Below are 16,252 nucleotides of genomic sequence, written 5' to 3'. Positions count from 1 at the left end.
TAACTCACGTCAAGCCCAATGCTCTCTTTGGGTTCATAGGTTACAAATGATTTATAATCATCACTTTGTACTTAGCATTCTATTTTTTCCCATATTGGTAAATACTTCATAACCAAAGCACTGTCATTTTTCCAAAATACCTTTGCTAAAATGGCTTAACACAACTCAAATTGTTTTAGATAAAGGCAAACTTAAATAAAACATCCCTCTGCTTCTTTACAGGAGGTTTAAAAAAAAAAATAGAAAAGGCTGTCTGTCTGGTGCCTGTATTCCCGTTCTTTCACATTAGAGCAGTAAGTCTCCTCTTTCAGGTCACGTCTTCCACATAAAAGTGCTAAACTAATGCCGCTTAATGACAAATTAATGTCCATGAATAAAAAATACACCTCTAATAGCATAGAGTAATTTGCCATTACAATATCATCATTGGACATGCCCCTGGTTTAATACGATGTATTTAATTCATAACTTAATGAGTGATATATAAAAAGAGAGAGATGAACCCTGCAATTACATTTATGTGAGTCTGTCACCTTATTTGTAAAACCTTAGAGTCATTTACATTCAAATTAGAACAAATGAGTGATTTCACAAAGTGTAGTGATAAATGACCATTGCTGCACAAGACAGAACTGTATTTCCTGTGAAAACATTAACAGTTTCCTATTATTTGTTAAAAATTACAATGCATATTGCCCAGTGTTGTGTGAATAATGACTTTTTTACTGATTAGGTCAGAAGACTAATACGGAGGAAAAATAAATAATTTTTCTTTTCATTTTTTCTGATTTTAGCTCCAATTCATCTGCTCAAGCTGCTGTGGACTCACACTGCCACCTGCTGCCCACGCCTGGCTGCTAGTGCCTCATTCAGCTGGAGTACAGTAATTCAACCTTCGGGTTTTCACCTCTTACAACCAAATTTTCGTGCCAGACCGATAACTGTGCATGTCACCGATGACACCAGCAGATAAGGGTAGCTGCACTACCCAGTACAAATAATGCCATTTTTTGCTTCACGCATCTAAATTGCCCCAGTTGGTAAGGATAATTAAAAGCTGAAGACACAGGGGGTGGGGGAGCATAAAACATTAGTATTGATCAGATGGTAATAAAACCAGAGAAGAATTTCGTACACTAAGCATTCTGGGATTTATCATTCTCTCTTTACAGCTTTATAAAACCACTTGAAGGCTCCCAGAAGCAGGGGTCTTTCAGGGGCTGAGGGACAGGAAGGTCACACACAGTAGGCCACATCAGCTAGAAAAGCAATGTGAGAAGGGCAGGGAGGGAAACAGCGAAGCAATATAGGTTCTTTGTTATTGTTTAAAACACACACCAAAGCTACTCTGTCATCCTGATAGACATTTCTAAGAAAAGGAAGAAGTACCTGCCTCTCCCCATTTGTCACCTCTCCTGTGCTCTGATGCAGGCCATTGGTAAAGTGCATCCACACAACTAGCTAGACAACTGGATTTTTAATCTTGCAGCAATGGTTAACCTAAAAACTCCAGTGCCATTTCTCATACCTCTTTCAGCATGTCCAGTTCAGCCTTGTCAACTATTACTGTTAGGAAAAGCAGAACACACACACCCAAGCTGGAGGGCTCCCAACCACAGTGGCACTATGTTCTCATATCAGCCAACTCTCCAGGGGGACAATGTCCACTGTCACATCACAGCTAAACAGCAGCGCATAGACCACAGAAAAAATGGGATTCAAATAGCCCATTTTTACTTTCCTCACTGACATCAGCATAAAAAAGGAGAAAAATACCACTTTTATTTTTTTTTCTCCTGAATCCTGTTCTAAGTTGGAATCCTCAGTAGTGCATTCTCATTTTATATATGTAAACCTGTATCTCTGTAATGTGTCTATGTAAGTTCAGAGAGAGGAGCTGAATTCCCCCAAGTTATTTTTGAGCTCTCAGCACGAGCTTTCCTAATGACTGTCAACAGCTCAATGACAACAGCTGACAAAACACACGCCTTCAAGAAACAGCAGGGTGGCACAGCAACAACTGGGTGCATAACACTGAAAACCAACAAAACAAGACAAGACCTTTTTTCTGTTTACTTCATATTATTGGTATGGGAGGGTCACTCTCTCCACCACTAGATGAAGTTGTGTGGCTTTATAAAACACCAGTCTAATTCTTTGTGTGTATATATGTAGATTAAAAACTCAGTATTAGTTTAAAAACACACACACAAAAGCACAAAAAAAAACACAAGCCTTGGTTGTTGATGACCTTTAGATTTTTTTTTCCAGCAGTTTAATTTGCTCTATATGAAAAATCCAGGAGCTAAAATCCCAACTGAGCTGGGGCTTCTAGCAATACAAAGGTGATGCTCTCAATCTCTGGTGTAAGAATTGATTCATCTCTGAAGGACTGTATCTTAGTGAAAGCTAGGATTGTGTTGCTAGCACAGCTCTAAATAGTGAGGTTGAGTTTAAGAAAAAGAAATAGGTTATGAAGCTCAGGTACCCACAACATATCTAAATCATACACACTCTTTTCTTTCCACAAGCAGATTCACTTGTAGCTTTTTCTTTTTAAAGACAGTAGCAAATATAATTCAATCTGTAAACATATTAAAATAGTTTAAAATTAGTGGAAGAAAAGATCCAGATCATTAGTTGCTCGTGCACTGGAAAGACATATCTGTTTTATAAGCGTAGATTGACCATTAGGGTAGAAGGTTAAAATTCAAATGCCCCTACCCAAAACCATTTGCCTGCTTCAATTATTACCAAAAAATATTCCAGGTGGTCTTATTTTATCATTTGCAAGCTTATTAAATCAATCTAATTTATGCATTCCAGGCCTGGTCCTGCTCACTGTCTACTTTTGTATACAAGAATCCAGAGCACACTGCACAGAGGGACAGGCTTCAAGAAGATTCCGACTGCTGCTGTGCAGTTTTTTCAGGTTCATTTTATCATTCATCTAAACTGTTCTTTTTAGCTTAAAGTATCCCTCTTTACGAATGCTGTGGTTGACATTAGTAGCAGTCAAGCAAATATATACCTGTCGGAGAGTCCTATCCACTGTAATGAAGATTCTAAAAGGTAACTTAGAATGCATATCATTTAGCAGGGAACTTAAAGCAGTTTAAAAAATAAATAAATAAAATGGAAAATTTGGCATCAAACTTTTAACTTCTCTTGACACAAAAACATTTATGATCCCAAGAGCAATTTTTAGCAGTCGGAAGAACTTTAATGGCAATCAGGATCAGCACTCATGCTTACTGTACTTGCTGCTGCTAGCTACTGAGAGAATAGGAAATGCTGGAAATCATTGAGTACAACAACAGTCAGCTAACATTATTTCTAGCAAGGCTGCATTGAACATGAAAATATGCAACTGTCTAACCATGAAACATAAATGATAACCGAGACTCTTTCAGTATGTAATTGGTTGTTCATAAAATGTTCCTGATCTAACAGAAAGTTAAATGTGAACAATCATGCCATATCCTGCCTCTCCGGCTGAAACCAGTGGGTTTCTTTGGACAGTTCTGCAACTTCTACACCCTTCACACAGACCTATAGTCTTATTACCTTGAATGCAATACAAGTGGTATACAGAGCTCCACTAAAGACAATAAAGACTTAGTCTTCAGAAAATACACAAAAATCACTTAAATCTAAGATTTCAGAAGTGGAAAGTCCAGGTCTCTGAATGCCAGTGAAAATTGACCTCTGGTTTAAAAACTGATTACTAAAGCTATATCCACAGAAAACTGAGCAGATGTTATTCAGTAGAAGGAAATTCCATGAAAACTCATATCCTCAATAGCATTCCCTCACTATTAAGACTCTTAGATTGTAGAAATAACGTGCAGTTTGACATTCTCTTTGCTATCAAAAGTGTAAACAGTTGAGGAAGATGAAACTTCTTACAGCTAAAATCAGCTATAAAACTCAGACATGTTTCTGAAACAAATATTTGTATGTTCTGAATAAATCTCTCTGCCCATATTCTGTTGCACGAGAAAAAAAGTTGACAAGTACCCTTTAAAAAAACATTTACAAACTTTCAAGTGCGAAGTAGGTCATCACAAATACACTATCTAATACCATGCTCTCCACAGCTCCAAGAAATCCCATCTCAGATCTCCATCTACACAATTAAAGCCTCCCATTCACTTTCTCTTGTCTTCTCTGATGTCACAGTAGGACAGCTGTGGTCCACTGGAACTTTAACGGATAAAATTCTTAAAAGGAAATTAAAACATTCGAATAACCCACTCTCATTACATTTTGAACAAACCTGTTTGTTGCAGCTCTCTGCCTTAGCCTCCTTGGAAAAACCTCAGCCAAAACTGACAATCAATTTTAGCTAGAAGATGAACTCGGGAAATGAGACTTAAAGAACTGTATGCACACTCTGCACACAAATGCTGTATGCATGACCCATGGACTTAAGTACAATTCAAGATACACCAGGCTCACGTCTTCAGCTTAGCTTTCCCACACCTACATAGCAGCAATACAGCTAGGAGCAATCAAGTTGCCTTACCGTTTGTTTAGGCTGAGACGGATGTGTGAGAACTCAAGCCTCGCTTCAGTGTTTAAAGTACCTGAGAATTATGCAGGCATCATGATAGGAGAGATTCATGAATATGTATGTATCTCAACTAAGATATATCAGCATGCTTCAAAAAGTCCCTCTACAAAAACAAACTAAAACCAAAAACCCCCAAACAGCAGAAACTGGGGAATAATGACAATTCAAGACATTACACTACCAGGGTGGAAGACTGCACAACATAAATCTAGAATTATGATCTAAAATAAGGATTGCTTGGGCATTTCTTTTGCTTGCAAATAAAGAAAAAATGAATTAGATTTTTTTTTTTTAAATAAAAATTAGTAAATTATCAATCCAAAATTAGCAAAACATTTTCCAATGGAAAATGTAATCAACATTAGATGCTACAGAGCATTTGATAATGTGAAGTCTATGAATGATAAAGCACACTTAGTGAATCAGCGCTGTTGTCAGAAACCTCCATTTTGTCATGTTATCATAAATGTCTTAGATATAGATATTACCTAATTGGGGGCAGGGGGTAAGATTGTTCCTCTCCTTTTTTTTTTTTTTTTTTTTTTTTCCCTGACATGCCTTTGATCAAAAGCTCTTTGTAAAAATACCATACACATGATTGAAACAATTTGTTATAGAAATCTTTTTGAGATCTATCAACAAATTAAACTAACTGCTCAGCTGGTTGGTCTGAAAGAAAGAGAATGTATCTTAAATTAAAATTAACTTTTTTTTTTTTTTTTCTCCTGGAGACAACTGAGAGGAAATTCCTTAAAGATATCAGGGAATATAAAAGTCAGTGCTGGCTGGAAATTAATCTGACCCCAGTGCACTGCAAATCATCTTTGACAAGATAAATTAAATCAGTACAGTCTTCTTTGGTACCTCACAGGCTATAAATAGGCCTCGGTACAAATATGGGCCAAGTAAATCATATTTTTATCCAAATACAATGCTCATTGATATCTATTAATATTTTCATATTAATTATATGTTACGGGCCCCACGTGTTAAGAGGAAATATAAAAATGTATATCTTGAACTCCAAAAAACTGATATACTTTTGGAATATCTAGAGAAAAGGGCAGCTTTAAAAAGCCCTAACAATAAAACCAGCATCCATAGAGGCTGTTTCATCCAAGAAAAAAACCAAAAAACCAAAAAATAAAAAATAAAAAAAAAATAAAAACAATCCTAACAAGTTAAAACTGTACATCATTATTACACAACAATAATACATGACAGCTAGGACCCACGTATTTCCTGAATTTATTCTAAACTAAGCTAAACTAAATTAATAACTGAACAACTGAAAGCAGCAAGAAAAAAAAAGTCACTGTTACAACAAACAAAGAACTCTGCCGCACCCTGGGACTCAAAAAAAACTAACATTAGAAAGAACAGAAGGGTCAAGCATTATTCCCTTCACATCTGTATCATAGCATAGGAGGTCAAATGTGACAAAATACCCCAGCTACCAAAGGTAGCAAGGATATGTGTGGTTTTAAGGAAAACTTCTCTAACTACGCTGCTTTTACTTTTACAATAGATATTTTTAAAATTGCTCCGTTGTATGTAGAACAAACATGTATTTGATAGAATTAATTTAGACCCTGTAAGATATCACACTCTTTATGCACAGTACCTTGTTGACCTCTGCTAAAAAGGCTTACACAACAACTCAAGGTTGATTACTTGCATGGACTGTAACTCTGCGGAACAAACAAGGCAGATAAATTATTACACTGATCTTTTCAGGCCGCAAATCTGCCTACAGATATGCCGTGTCTGGGCAAACCTGCTAAATAAATACAGAGCCTTATATGATGTGAGCTACAGTCGTCCCACAGATCTCCACGCTGATTCCAAACCTTACAATGAGACCACTTCAAAAACATTTACAGAACTATCACTATAACTCTGTCTACCAATACACATTCTGCCCCTTATTCACTACCCCTCCTCCCTACCTTATTCCTAACCTCCATAATTGCAAATCTTTACACTGGGTCTCACTTCCTCTTGATTTTCACACCAGCACAGATTCAGTTACCCTACCTCAGTACACTACTCAGAGAACAACAGACCTCTCACATTATTTGAGTAACTATTTATTGATCATCATCTCCATAGGACTTTTACTGATACATGTATATTAATAACAGAAAAATTTGGCAGCAATGTTTGCTCACTGGCTTTTGTTGTTGCTTTTTGTTTGTTTTACTAATTCATTAACAATCTGTTCCTAAATGCTTGACTATGGCTTGCATATCAAGGACTAGATCCAAAGCGCTATTAATGTTATGTCTATTCACTGATTGCTTCCACTTCAGTGACCTGCAGATCAAAAAGCATTTAGACGGTGCCAAGGGAAAAGCTACTAATATCACAGGCTGTTCCACATAAGTCTTCATTCTTTATGACCTAAATTGGGCACATAACTGCACCTTTCTTGCAGTCCTCTCATGTCCCTTCCTCACCTGCACTACAATACTCGGCTCCATTCCTATTTTATTTTCCTAACTTCTTTACTGCAATGGTCTCTTTAGTCCAATTTCTGTCAAAGAGCATGTAAGCAACAAATAAATGCTCACACCGACTGATTTTGTTATGGGGGCATTAAATATATTGTATGACTATCAATTTTGGACCTGAGTCTTCTTTCTTATTATAGTACCCCCTTCCCATGTCTGCTTGACAGCTGCTGGGCCAAATGGTTTTGCAGCTTATTTGGCTTCTCACATGTCCTGTTTCTTCAAAGACCATCTATCCCATTACATTCCATGTCTATTTTCTCAGAAAAATTTGATTTTTCCCTACATTCCTGAAAACAGAACTGACACAAATTGCAGTCCTCTACCAGCTACTTTAATTTCCTAATCATTTTAATATGCACAAATTAATACCACATTACTGTCTTAACATATATTTTGAAGGCTTCCCTGAGGCTACATTCAAAGAACAGACTCTCTGTAAGATGCAAAGCCTTCAAGTACATCCTGAGGCTCTTAACATGAGATCCTGCATGCCTATGGTACTCAGCAGCTCAGTGTGCTGCCAAGCACACTCAGCAGACTGTTCAAAGGCAATTATGCTGGTGGAAGGCAAAGGCACACAGAGAGCATTGTGCTGACATGCACTTCCATGCCCAATTGTTGCACAGATAAAGCTAAACCACCCTATTCAGAAACAATACTGAAATATTACAAAGAAAAATAAATGGTTCTGTAGAACCAGTATTACTATTTTTTATAAAGCTTTTCACTGCTAAATATCAAAGCTATGTTCTTGTTACCATCATGAGCCATCTCCTACATGAGCCAAGCACAAAACATGGTTTTATTGCATTCATATTTTTTTTTCCTTCATAATGACAGCTCTAATGTTGATATTACTATTAGCATTATGGGTATGAGGCCAGCAGATAAAAAGGTGCCACTGTAATTCAGCCTACCCATTCAGCGAGAGGTAGCTGTGCCATGGAATATACGTCAATATTCTGCAGTGAACAGTTAAGCAACTGAATGCTTCACAGTACTCACGATCACCAACAGGGAAATGCTTTACCTTTGGTAAACTGCAGAAGAAGAAAGCAAATTCTCTGGTGAAGGCTGGACTCAAACTCCTGTGTGCTGATACTAATTGATGGAGCACCCTTGTTTTTGAGACTGAAATGGATAAAAGGGATGGAGGACAAAGCACCTACCAAAAAGTAATACCCATATTACCCTCAGAATTCAGGTCTCCTGAAATCCAATTTACTGCCACTTAGGCTACACCAGGTATTTCACTAATGCTCTCCTACTGAAATTAGGCTTAGAACAAAGGTTTACCAAACAGAAATGACTAATAATCAGGAAGAGAAGCCTCACCTGAATGAGATAGTGAGAACATAAACTGAGAAGCTCCAGCAGCTGCAAATGACTCCCAGCTGCTAGTACATCCTGTATCACCCCTGGCTCCAAAAGGATCTGTAAAGAAGAAAATAAAAGGTTTGTCATGTAGAACTGTAGAAAACACTACAGGCCTTTGGTACTTCAGACATTTCATTCAACTTAAAGAACAAAATAGAAGCACACAGAAAAATCTTTGCAGGATAGGGAAAGAATTTTTAGAGTACGTTTGATTAGCAAGCAGATTTTCCTGCAAGAGTTCATAAGCCAGACTACCCCCTCATGCTTTAAAATGAAATGCATATTAGTTATTTAAAAAGGAGGCTTTTCAAAACAGCAGAACATCCTTTTATTGTATGTATGTATGCTCTACCTGGTTATTTCCATATATGCTGATAAATCAGACCAAAGTAACTGACAAGTCTCCAGAATTAATATTATTCATGCCTGTAAAAATATACAGATTAGAAACACCCTTCCCATTCTGCATGGTACACCACTTCATAATTTTCCTAACCACTCTCTCCATTTTACAGAGCAAGGCTGTGAAGGCACAGAGTGTGCATGCTGCTGGGGAAGTGCCAGAAAGGGCTTAGAAACCAAGACTGATTATCCTGTCACTTGTTCACATGAAACTCCTACTCATTTCAATTAAAATCACACACAGGCAGCAGCCAGGATAATTGGGCCTCAGCTCCTAGCCTGCTGTCTTGAGGTCAGCTTGTTAGAGCATCCCTCTCAGGACACAAAATCTTTGGGAATATAGACACCAGTCAATCTCTTTTATTAGCAAGCACATAACAAACTATCTAAACCAATATTATTTAAGGGTAACTGGTGTAGCATCCAAGAAAAATCAGAAAAAGTTGAGAAATATTAATTTTTCAAAGATATTCCATTTATTCAGAGTTTTATGCTTCTTGCGTTTCCCCTGACAACTTTGGTTTCACACCACACGAGGTCAGTCTCTCACTGTTCCAAAGGGAAGTAAAGCTTTTTTCTGATCCCTTTTCTTCTGCCCATACAATTTAGTTTTAACTCACAGTATCACAGTGTGTCTCAAACACAGTGAAATATGGAGGCTGGCACACAAAAAGGAAAGACACCTATCTGTGTCTTTTGCAGCTACAGTTTTTCCATTTCCATCAAAACCAACATACATTTCTTCAAGCAAAAAAAAACCAACAAAAACAAGTGATCCCCAACATAATGGACATTTTAGGAACAAGAAATGATTCTTGTTTATATCAACGACATATTTACTTGGCAGTATATGGCATGCTTAAAGTTTGTGCAAATCACTATGTATTTATACTAAGTTTTAGGCAAACATACAGGTAATTTACATGTAGCGTAACAATTTCTTTACCTAGCCAGACAGACATGTAAAGATGTTAATGCAAATAAGAATCAAGCCCACCGCTATCCAGGTTTTTGGCTGACGCTAATTAGGTTGCTATGCATGATGAGAGGTAGTTGAAGGGAAAGACAGAAATGATGTCAGTTACAAAAATATCTTCAATAGGTACATTTAAAAAATTGTGCAGCACTGTAAATTATTTTCAAGTGAGAACTCAAGGTCGGACTGACAAAACACACTGTTTTAGACCTTGCAATGTTTGTTATTCAGACATCATATACACCAAGCAACTTCTGTCACTTGAACTGATGCTGTATTACTTATTAAATGCCAGCCACTGTCTTTAGTATTGTTAAAGACATGATATGAAGAGAAACAGAACACTAAGCAGATTACTACCTGTAAGGCATAGACAAACTGTATTTAACTGTGATAGCAGTAGTGTATTTTAAAGCTACAGCAATCCATTTATAAATAATACTAGTAGCATTATGAGATGAGAAGTAGGACCAGGGGCAAGGAGGATAACTGGTTACTTACTTAGAGGTGATCTGCTCAAAGTCAGCCACAAAGTTCTTTTCAAGGTGGCAGAACGCTTTTTTTTTTTTTTTCCAGTTTCTTACAGGTTTTATACATCATGCAAGATGTATTCCACTGAGGTAACATATTCAACCTTTGTATTTTCCAAGAAAACTGAAGAAAGGCCATTTTGTCTCTTCCCATATTTCACCTTAGGTTGACCTATGTGAATTTTTATTCAATACTCATTTGGATATAGGCAAAGATGTTAATTAACCACCAGCAAACTGATGCTGGGCAGACCCATGGGAAAAAATAAAACAGTAGGCAAAGAAGGAAACAAAAATTGCAAGCCCTCCTTCTACTGAAACTGGGGCAATCCACAATTATTCCACGCCTCAACTTCTATTAATACAATTACTACATTTCATTTAATCACCAGTATAGCTGTTAGTTTTCTATATAGACTGTCCAGATGAATCTTAACAGTAAATGCACATGAATACCATCATTAGTACACCACAAGTATACAGTGACTGACTCTACTCTCTGTCTAACCTCAAAACAGCTCTGAGGTCTTCAGAGTGATGCTAATTAAAAATTAAGGAGAGGGCAACTAAGATCTACTTGGGATTTGCACCTTCAAAATGAATCACAAATTATTCCTGTGGAAACTTAAAAATAGAAAATAAAAACTTAGTCCTTTTCCTTACTCCATTCTCAACCCAAGTTGTGCAGCATAATTTTAAGGCCTAAACTAGGTTGGAGTAATTTGGAACCATTGACTTCAGATAAATCTTGCAATTAACACTAGCAAAGGATGTGCCTTTGTATGACACATGCCACCTTAAGACTGGTTTCTGTGCTGTTTGTGTATTAAGATTAATTAGATGCAATTCATGTATTGCACCTGGCTGCACCTTGCAATCAAACTTCTATTCAACCCTTGTTTCTGAGAGTTAATTTTCTTTATGCTGTCGACTTTCATCTGGCCCATTGATGCTATCCAAGGAAAAACAGCTTACGCTTCTCCCTTTATGCTATGGCCAGACCTTGCAGGTAGCCTCAGCAGCTTACTTTCCAAAGCCCCTGGTGTGACATACTGTTCATTTTCAAACTGATCTCCTTTGTCAAGTAACTTTTCTCCTTCAACAAAATCACTGTATTTAAACATGAATCCTGTTCTTAGACAGTCTTTATACCATCCATCCATCATCCCACAAATCCTTCAGGATTTGTGTATTATACCCAGTTCACCCCCTCTTGTGGTCAGATCCACAAATCAAGGGACAGAAGGGATGCTAAATTTGATGTTTCTTTGTAACAGAATTTTCACAGCATCAAGAAAGGCAGGTTACACAATTTCTTAGGCCCGTGTTTCTTAGAGATACTACATAAATCCATGTGGAAATGCATCCATTTATGCTTGGTTGATGTAACGAGGAAAACTGTCCTTCATATGTAAGAATTAGAAACTTTTACAAATGAAACCTGAGCTTCTGAAACACAATGCTGAGACAGGAGAGGTTGATTATAATGAATCCCACTGTCACAAACACACATGGCCCTGAACAACCCCTTTATGCATCCACCCTCTGGGCAGTAGTTCTAAACCTGTAATGCATTCCTCTCCCCTGAGATTTATGTTTTTCCTTCCCAACTCACCATGCATTCCCTCCAGACTCTGGGCAAGAATTGAGAAGATTAACTGGGATCACACATCTTGCCTCTCTCTTCCATCTGTTTTCCTTGGGACACTTCACTACACAAAGCAACTAGTGGGTGTGATTTCTTGGGCTAGGAGCAATACAAGAAGCACCATCCTTTCTCAAGGACAATTCTGGGACAACTAGTCATGTCTCACTTCCACGCTGCCCAGACTAAGAACTTTCTCCTACTTTTCTAATGCTTTTTTTTTTTTTTTTTTTTTAAATAACCAGCCAATGAGAATAAGCCTACAAAAAATTGTAGCAAAGAGGGCAGTAACAGGTGAAAGTGAGTGAGGTAGAAACCTCCCTAAGCTGTCCTTCCCAACAAACAAAACTTATAGCCTGAGGGAGAAGGTAAGGTCCTGGTTAACTACCACTTCCTATGGAGTTTCATAGGGTTTATATCTGCAAAGAACAATTAGATCGGTTCTCTGTATACTGCAGGCTGTTACACTGTAACAGTAAAGAAACATGTAATTTTGTGTCAGAAAATTCCAGAAAGTAAACTATATGGAATTTAACATAGGAAAAAAATTAAAATAAAATAAAATTCCTGACAGCCTGATGCAAGAGAAAATTCCTTCCTGACTCCATGACTCCACTTGCAGTGATCACCATTTCAAAAGAGACAGGTATCTAACAAAAGCACCACTTGTTTCTCCCCTCCGGAGATCATTCTGTGTGCTTCAGAGCAATCGAAAAAAGTAACTTTTCTTTTAAAGCAATTTAGGCTGCATTTCACTCACAACTAGTTGGCACTTCTGCCTGTCTCTGCTCACTGGTGTTTTAGTTGAATTTTGTGCTCCCCACATGTTGAGAAGTGGCTGCTTCAAAAAAACATGAGCGGGGCAAGAATGTTCCAGTGCCCTGCAGGCAACTGCCCAAAGCCTGGGCATGTAATGTTTGATAATACTCACTGCAAAATCCAGATGTCTCATTAGCCAGTGACAGAAAGAATCATGACCAGCATTTCTCTGATACATATCATAGCATTTTTCCAGAAAACTCAATGGAAGTCTGTGTTAAATACATAGCATATGAACTAGGACTCCAAGCAAATTCACTTTTTCTTTGGTGAGGTGTTTCAATACTTTGATTACTTTCAGCTCTAGAAAAGCTGCCGTGTCCATACCTTGATACCTATCCAGAACAAATACCACAAAATGTTAAAGTTCCTTTTAAAAAACTGAATAAACTCAGTAATTATGGTCCATATTATTCTAAGCCTTTTGGACAATCTCTAACTAACTGAACTGAGACCTAGTAGCTGTTCCCTTAGTGCTAGGCACAGAAACAAGATTATCGTCCTGATAGCACTGGACACTTCCTTTTTGACTTCTAAGTATCAAATTTATATTTTTGGATTTGAAATCACATTGAAAATTATGTGATATAAATAAACATTTACAATAAGACATAGTCCTGCTGTAGATAAATTTTTCAAAGATCTTGTCATGTTGTGCCTGGTAGAAAAGAACAAGGATATTTGTAGTCACTGAGCAGTTTAATTGAACCTTAATTATTATTATTATTTTTTTATTTTTATTTATTTATTTTTTGCCAAAAGGCAACCAGTAGAACTGCAACACACAGGAGGCCACTTACCCAGGCAAATCACCCACTCACAACACTGCCTTGCAACATACCTCATCCACAAGGTAGCTAGAAAGGGTTAGCAGAATAAGAGGTGCTAAAATATTGACAGCCGTATCCCCTCCATCTTAACTGAAAATGGCAAATAAAATACTGGTTAATCACTAGAAAAGCTGTCACTATCAAAGGAGGGAGATTCTGATGAGAGATGAAAGCTATGATTTTATGAAGGAATCAAAGCAGTTGTCAGGAGAAACAGTTGTACTTACAAATATTTATTTGCACTATTTCTTTACTACTAAGAACACCTTTCACTCTTTCACTTTTCTTGTTAAAGGATAAACTTAGCTGAAATATTTAAGCAAAAACAAACAAAAACAGAAAAAATGTCAAAACAAAAAACAATTTCACAAAGGAGTTATAAGATAATATTTAAACTAACTGTAGGTTCATGTGTATGAATTTAAAAAAAAAAAAAAAAAAAAAAAAAATCACCAGATGGTACTCCTATGAATTCATGAAACCTGGTTAGTAAAGTGATATAGTGATATGGCTGTTACAGAACCACATACTCAATTTTCTGTTGGTGGTAGTGGTGTTTTTTTTCTTCTTCCTCCCCCCCCCCCCTTTTTTTTTTTTCTTTTTAAAGTGAATACAAGTTGGTAAATAAAGCCAAATTAATAGAACTTTTGTGGATTATGTGTTAAAGTAATTGAGAGCAACCCAAGCACATAAAATATCTGAAAACAACATGTAGTTCTACATTTGTAACTAGAATGATATATCGATATCACCTTTAATCACCTGAGATATCACCTGAGAGTCATCACGCAGCACTTGCAGGGCAAGCAGGCGATCAGGCCCAGTCAGCATGGGTTTATGAAAGGCAGGTCCTGCTTGACGAACCTGATCTCCTTCTATGACAAAGTGACACACTGGGTGGATGAGGGAAAGGCTGTGGATGTGGTCTACCTTGACTTCAGCAAGGCTTTTGACACCGTCTCCCACAGCATTCTCCTCAAGAAACTGGCTGCCCTAGGCTTGGACTGGCGCACGCTTCGTTGGGTTAGAAACTGGCTGGATAGCCAGGCCCAAAGAGTCGTGGTGAATGGAGTCAAGTCCAGTTGGAGGCCAGTCACTAGTGGCGTCCCCCAGGGCTCGGTGCTGGGGCCGGTCCTCTTTAATATCTTCATCGATGATCTGGACGAGGGCATTGAGCGCACCCTCAGTAAGTTTGCAGATGACACCAAGCTATGCGCGTGTGTCGATCTGCTTGAGGGTAGGAAAGCTCTGCAGGAGGATCTGGATAGGCTGCACCGATGGGCTGAGGTCAACTGCATGAAGTTCAACAAGGCCAAGTGCCGGGTCCTGCACCTGGGGCGCAATAACCCCAAGCAGAGCTACAGGCTGGGAGATGAATGGTTGGAGAGCTGCCAGGCAGAGAAGGACCTGGGAGTGATGGTGGATAGTCGGCTGAATATGAGCCAGCAGTGTGCTCAGGTGGTCAAGAAGGCCAACGGCATCCTGGCTTGTGTAAGAAGCAGTGTGACCAGCAGGGCTAGGGAGGTTATTGTCCCCCTGTACTCAGCTCTGGTGAGGCCGCACCTCGAGTACTGTGTTCAGTTTTGGGCCCCTCGCTACAAGAAGGACATCGAGGTGCTTGAGCGGGTGCAGAGAAGGGCGACGAAGCTGGTGAGGGGCCTGGAGAACAAGTCCTACGAGGAGCGGCTGAGGGAGCTGGGCTTGTTCAGCCTGGAGAAGAGGAGGCTCAGGGGCGACCTTATCGTTCTCTATAGGTACCTCAAGGGAGGCTGTAACGAGGTGGGGGTTGGCCTGTTCTCCCACGTGCCTGGTGACAGGACGAGGGTGAATGGGCTTAAGTTGAGCCAGGGGAGTTTTAGGTTAGATGTTAGGAAGAACTTCTTCACTGAAAGGGTTGTGAGGCACTGGAACAGGCTGCCCAGGGAAGTGGTGGAGTCACCATCCCTGGAAGTCTTCAAAAGGCGTTTAGATGTAGAGCTTAGGGATATGGTTTAGTGGGAACTTAGGGATATGGTTTAGTGGGGACTGCTAGCGTTAGGTCAGAGGTTGGACTCGATGATCTTGAGGTCTCTTCCAACCTAGAAATTCTGTGATATCTGTTAATAAAGACTGTTTCTATGTTAACATTTGGTGAGTAAAAGAAAATTTGCTAACTTTTTATTTTTTTTTTAGTATGTAAGTAACAAAAACATGAAGTCACAAAAGTAAGTTAAGAGTTTAAAGACTATTTTCAAATTATTGTAAATGCAACTTTGTATGTAAATTTCAAGAAATGGAAACATTTCAACATTCTGTAGAAAGACTTGAAGGGTGCACTAATCTAGGACTATCTAAGATACCACAGCACAAGGAACACCAAAATTTGTTTTTGGAGAAATAGCTGAAAATAAAACAGCCCTTATACTAGGGCTACCCCTCTGATTCCTTCTTTTCTCCTTTGGTAATTTAGAATAATTTTATAACTTCAAGGAGACAACTTACTTTTTACAAAAGCAAAACACGATGGTTCAGAAAATGAAAACAGAGAACTTCCAGCTAGAAAATAATAACTGGTCGGGAGAACTATGTATTAAGCCCATTA

At 38.3% G+C, this 16,252-nt stretch overlaps 1 protein-coding gene across 8 annotated transcripts in view; it reads right to left on the bottom strand.

Annotated features, from left to right (window-relative positions):
* Window positions 1-16,252, bottom strand: part of KLHL32 (kelch like family member 32) — a 123,854-nt gene that overhangs the window by 51,916 nt on the left and 55,686 nt on the right. For 7 of the 8 annotated variants that reach the window (XR_014317274.1, XM_082757763.1, XM_082757767.1 and 4 more), the window contains one exon: window positions 8,428-8,526. Coding sequence is in view for 6 of the 8 variants with exons in the window: in XM_082757763.1 (XP_082613889.1) it covers window positions 8,428-8,526 (99 nt within the window). In the remaining 2 variants the exon portion in view is untranslated. Of the gene's footprint in view, window positions 1-8,427; window positions 8,527-16,252 lie in introns of those variants that run through there. The other variant, XM_082757770.1, reaches the window with a different exon arrangement.

This window comes from Aythya marila (assembly GCF_965140915.1).
Source record: "Aythya marila genome assembly, chromosome: 3".
Classification (NCBI taxonomy): Eukaryota; Metazoa; Chordata; class Aves; order Anseriformes; family Anatidae; genus Aythya; species Aythya marila.
Note: the sequence above shows the minus strand (reverse complement) of the source record. Positions and strands in the feature narration are given on the sequence as shown.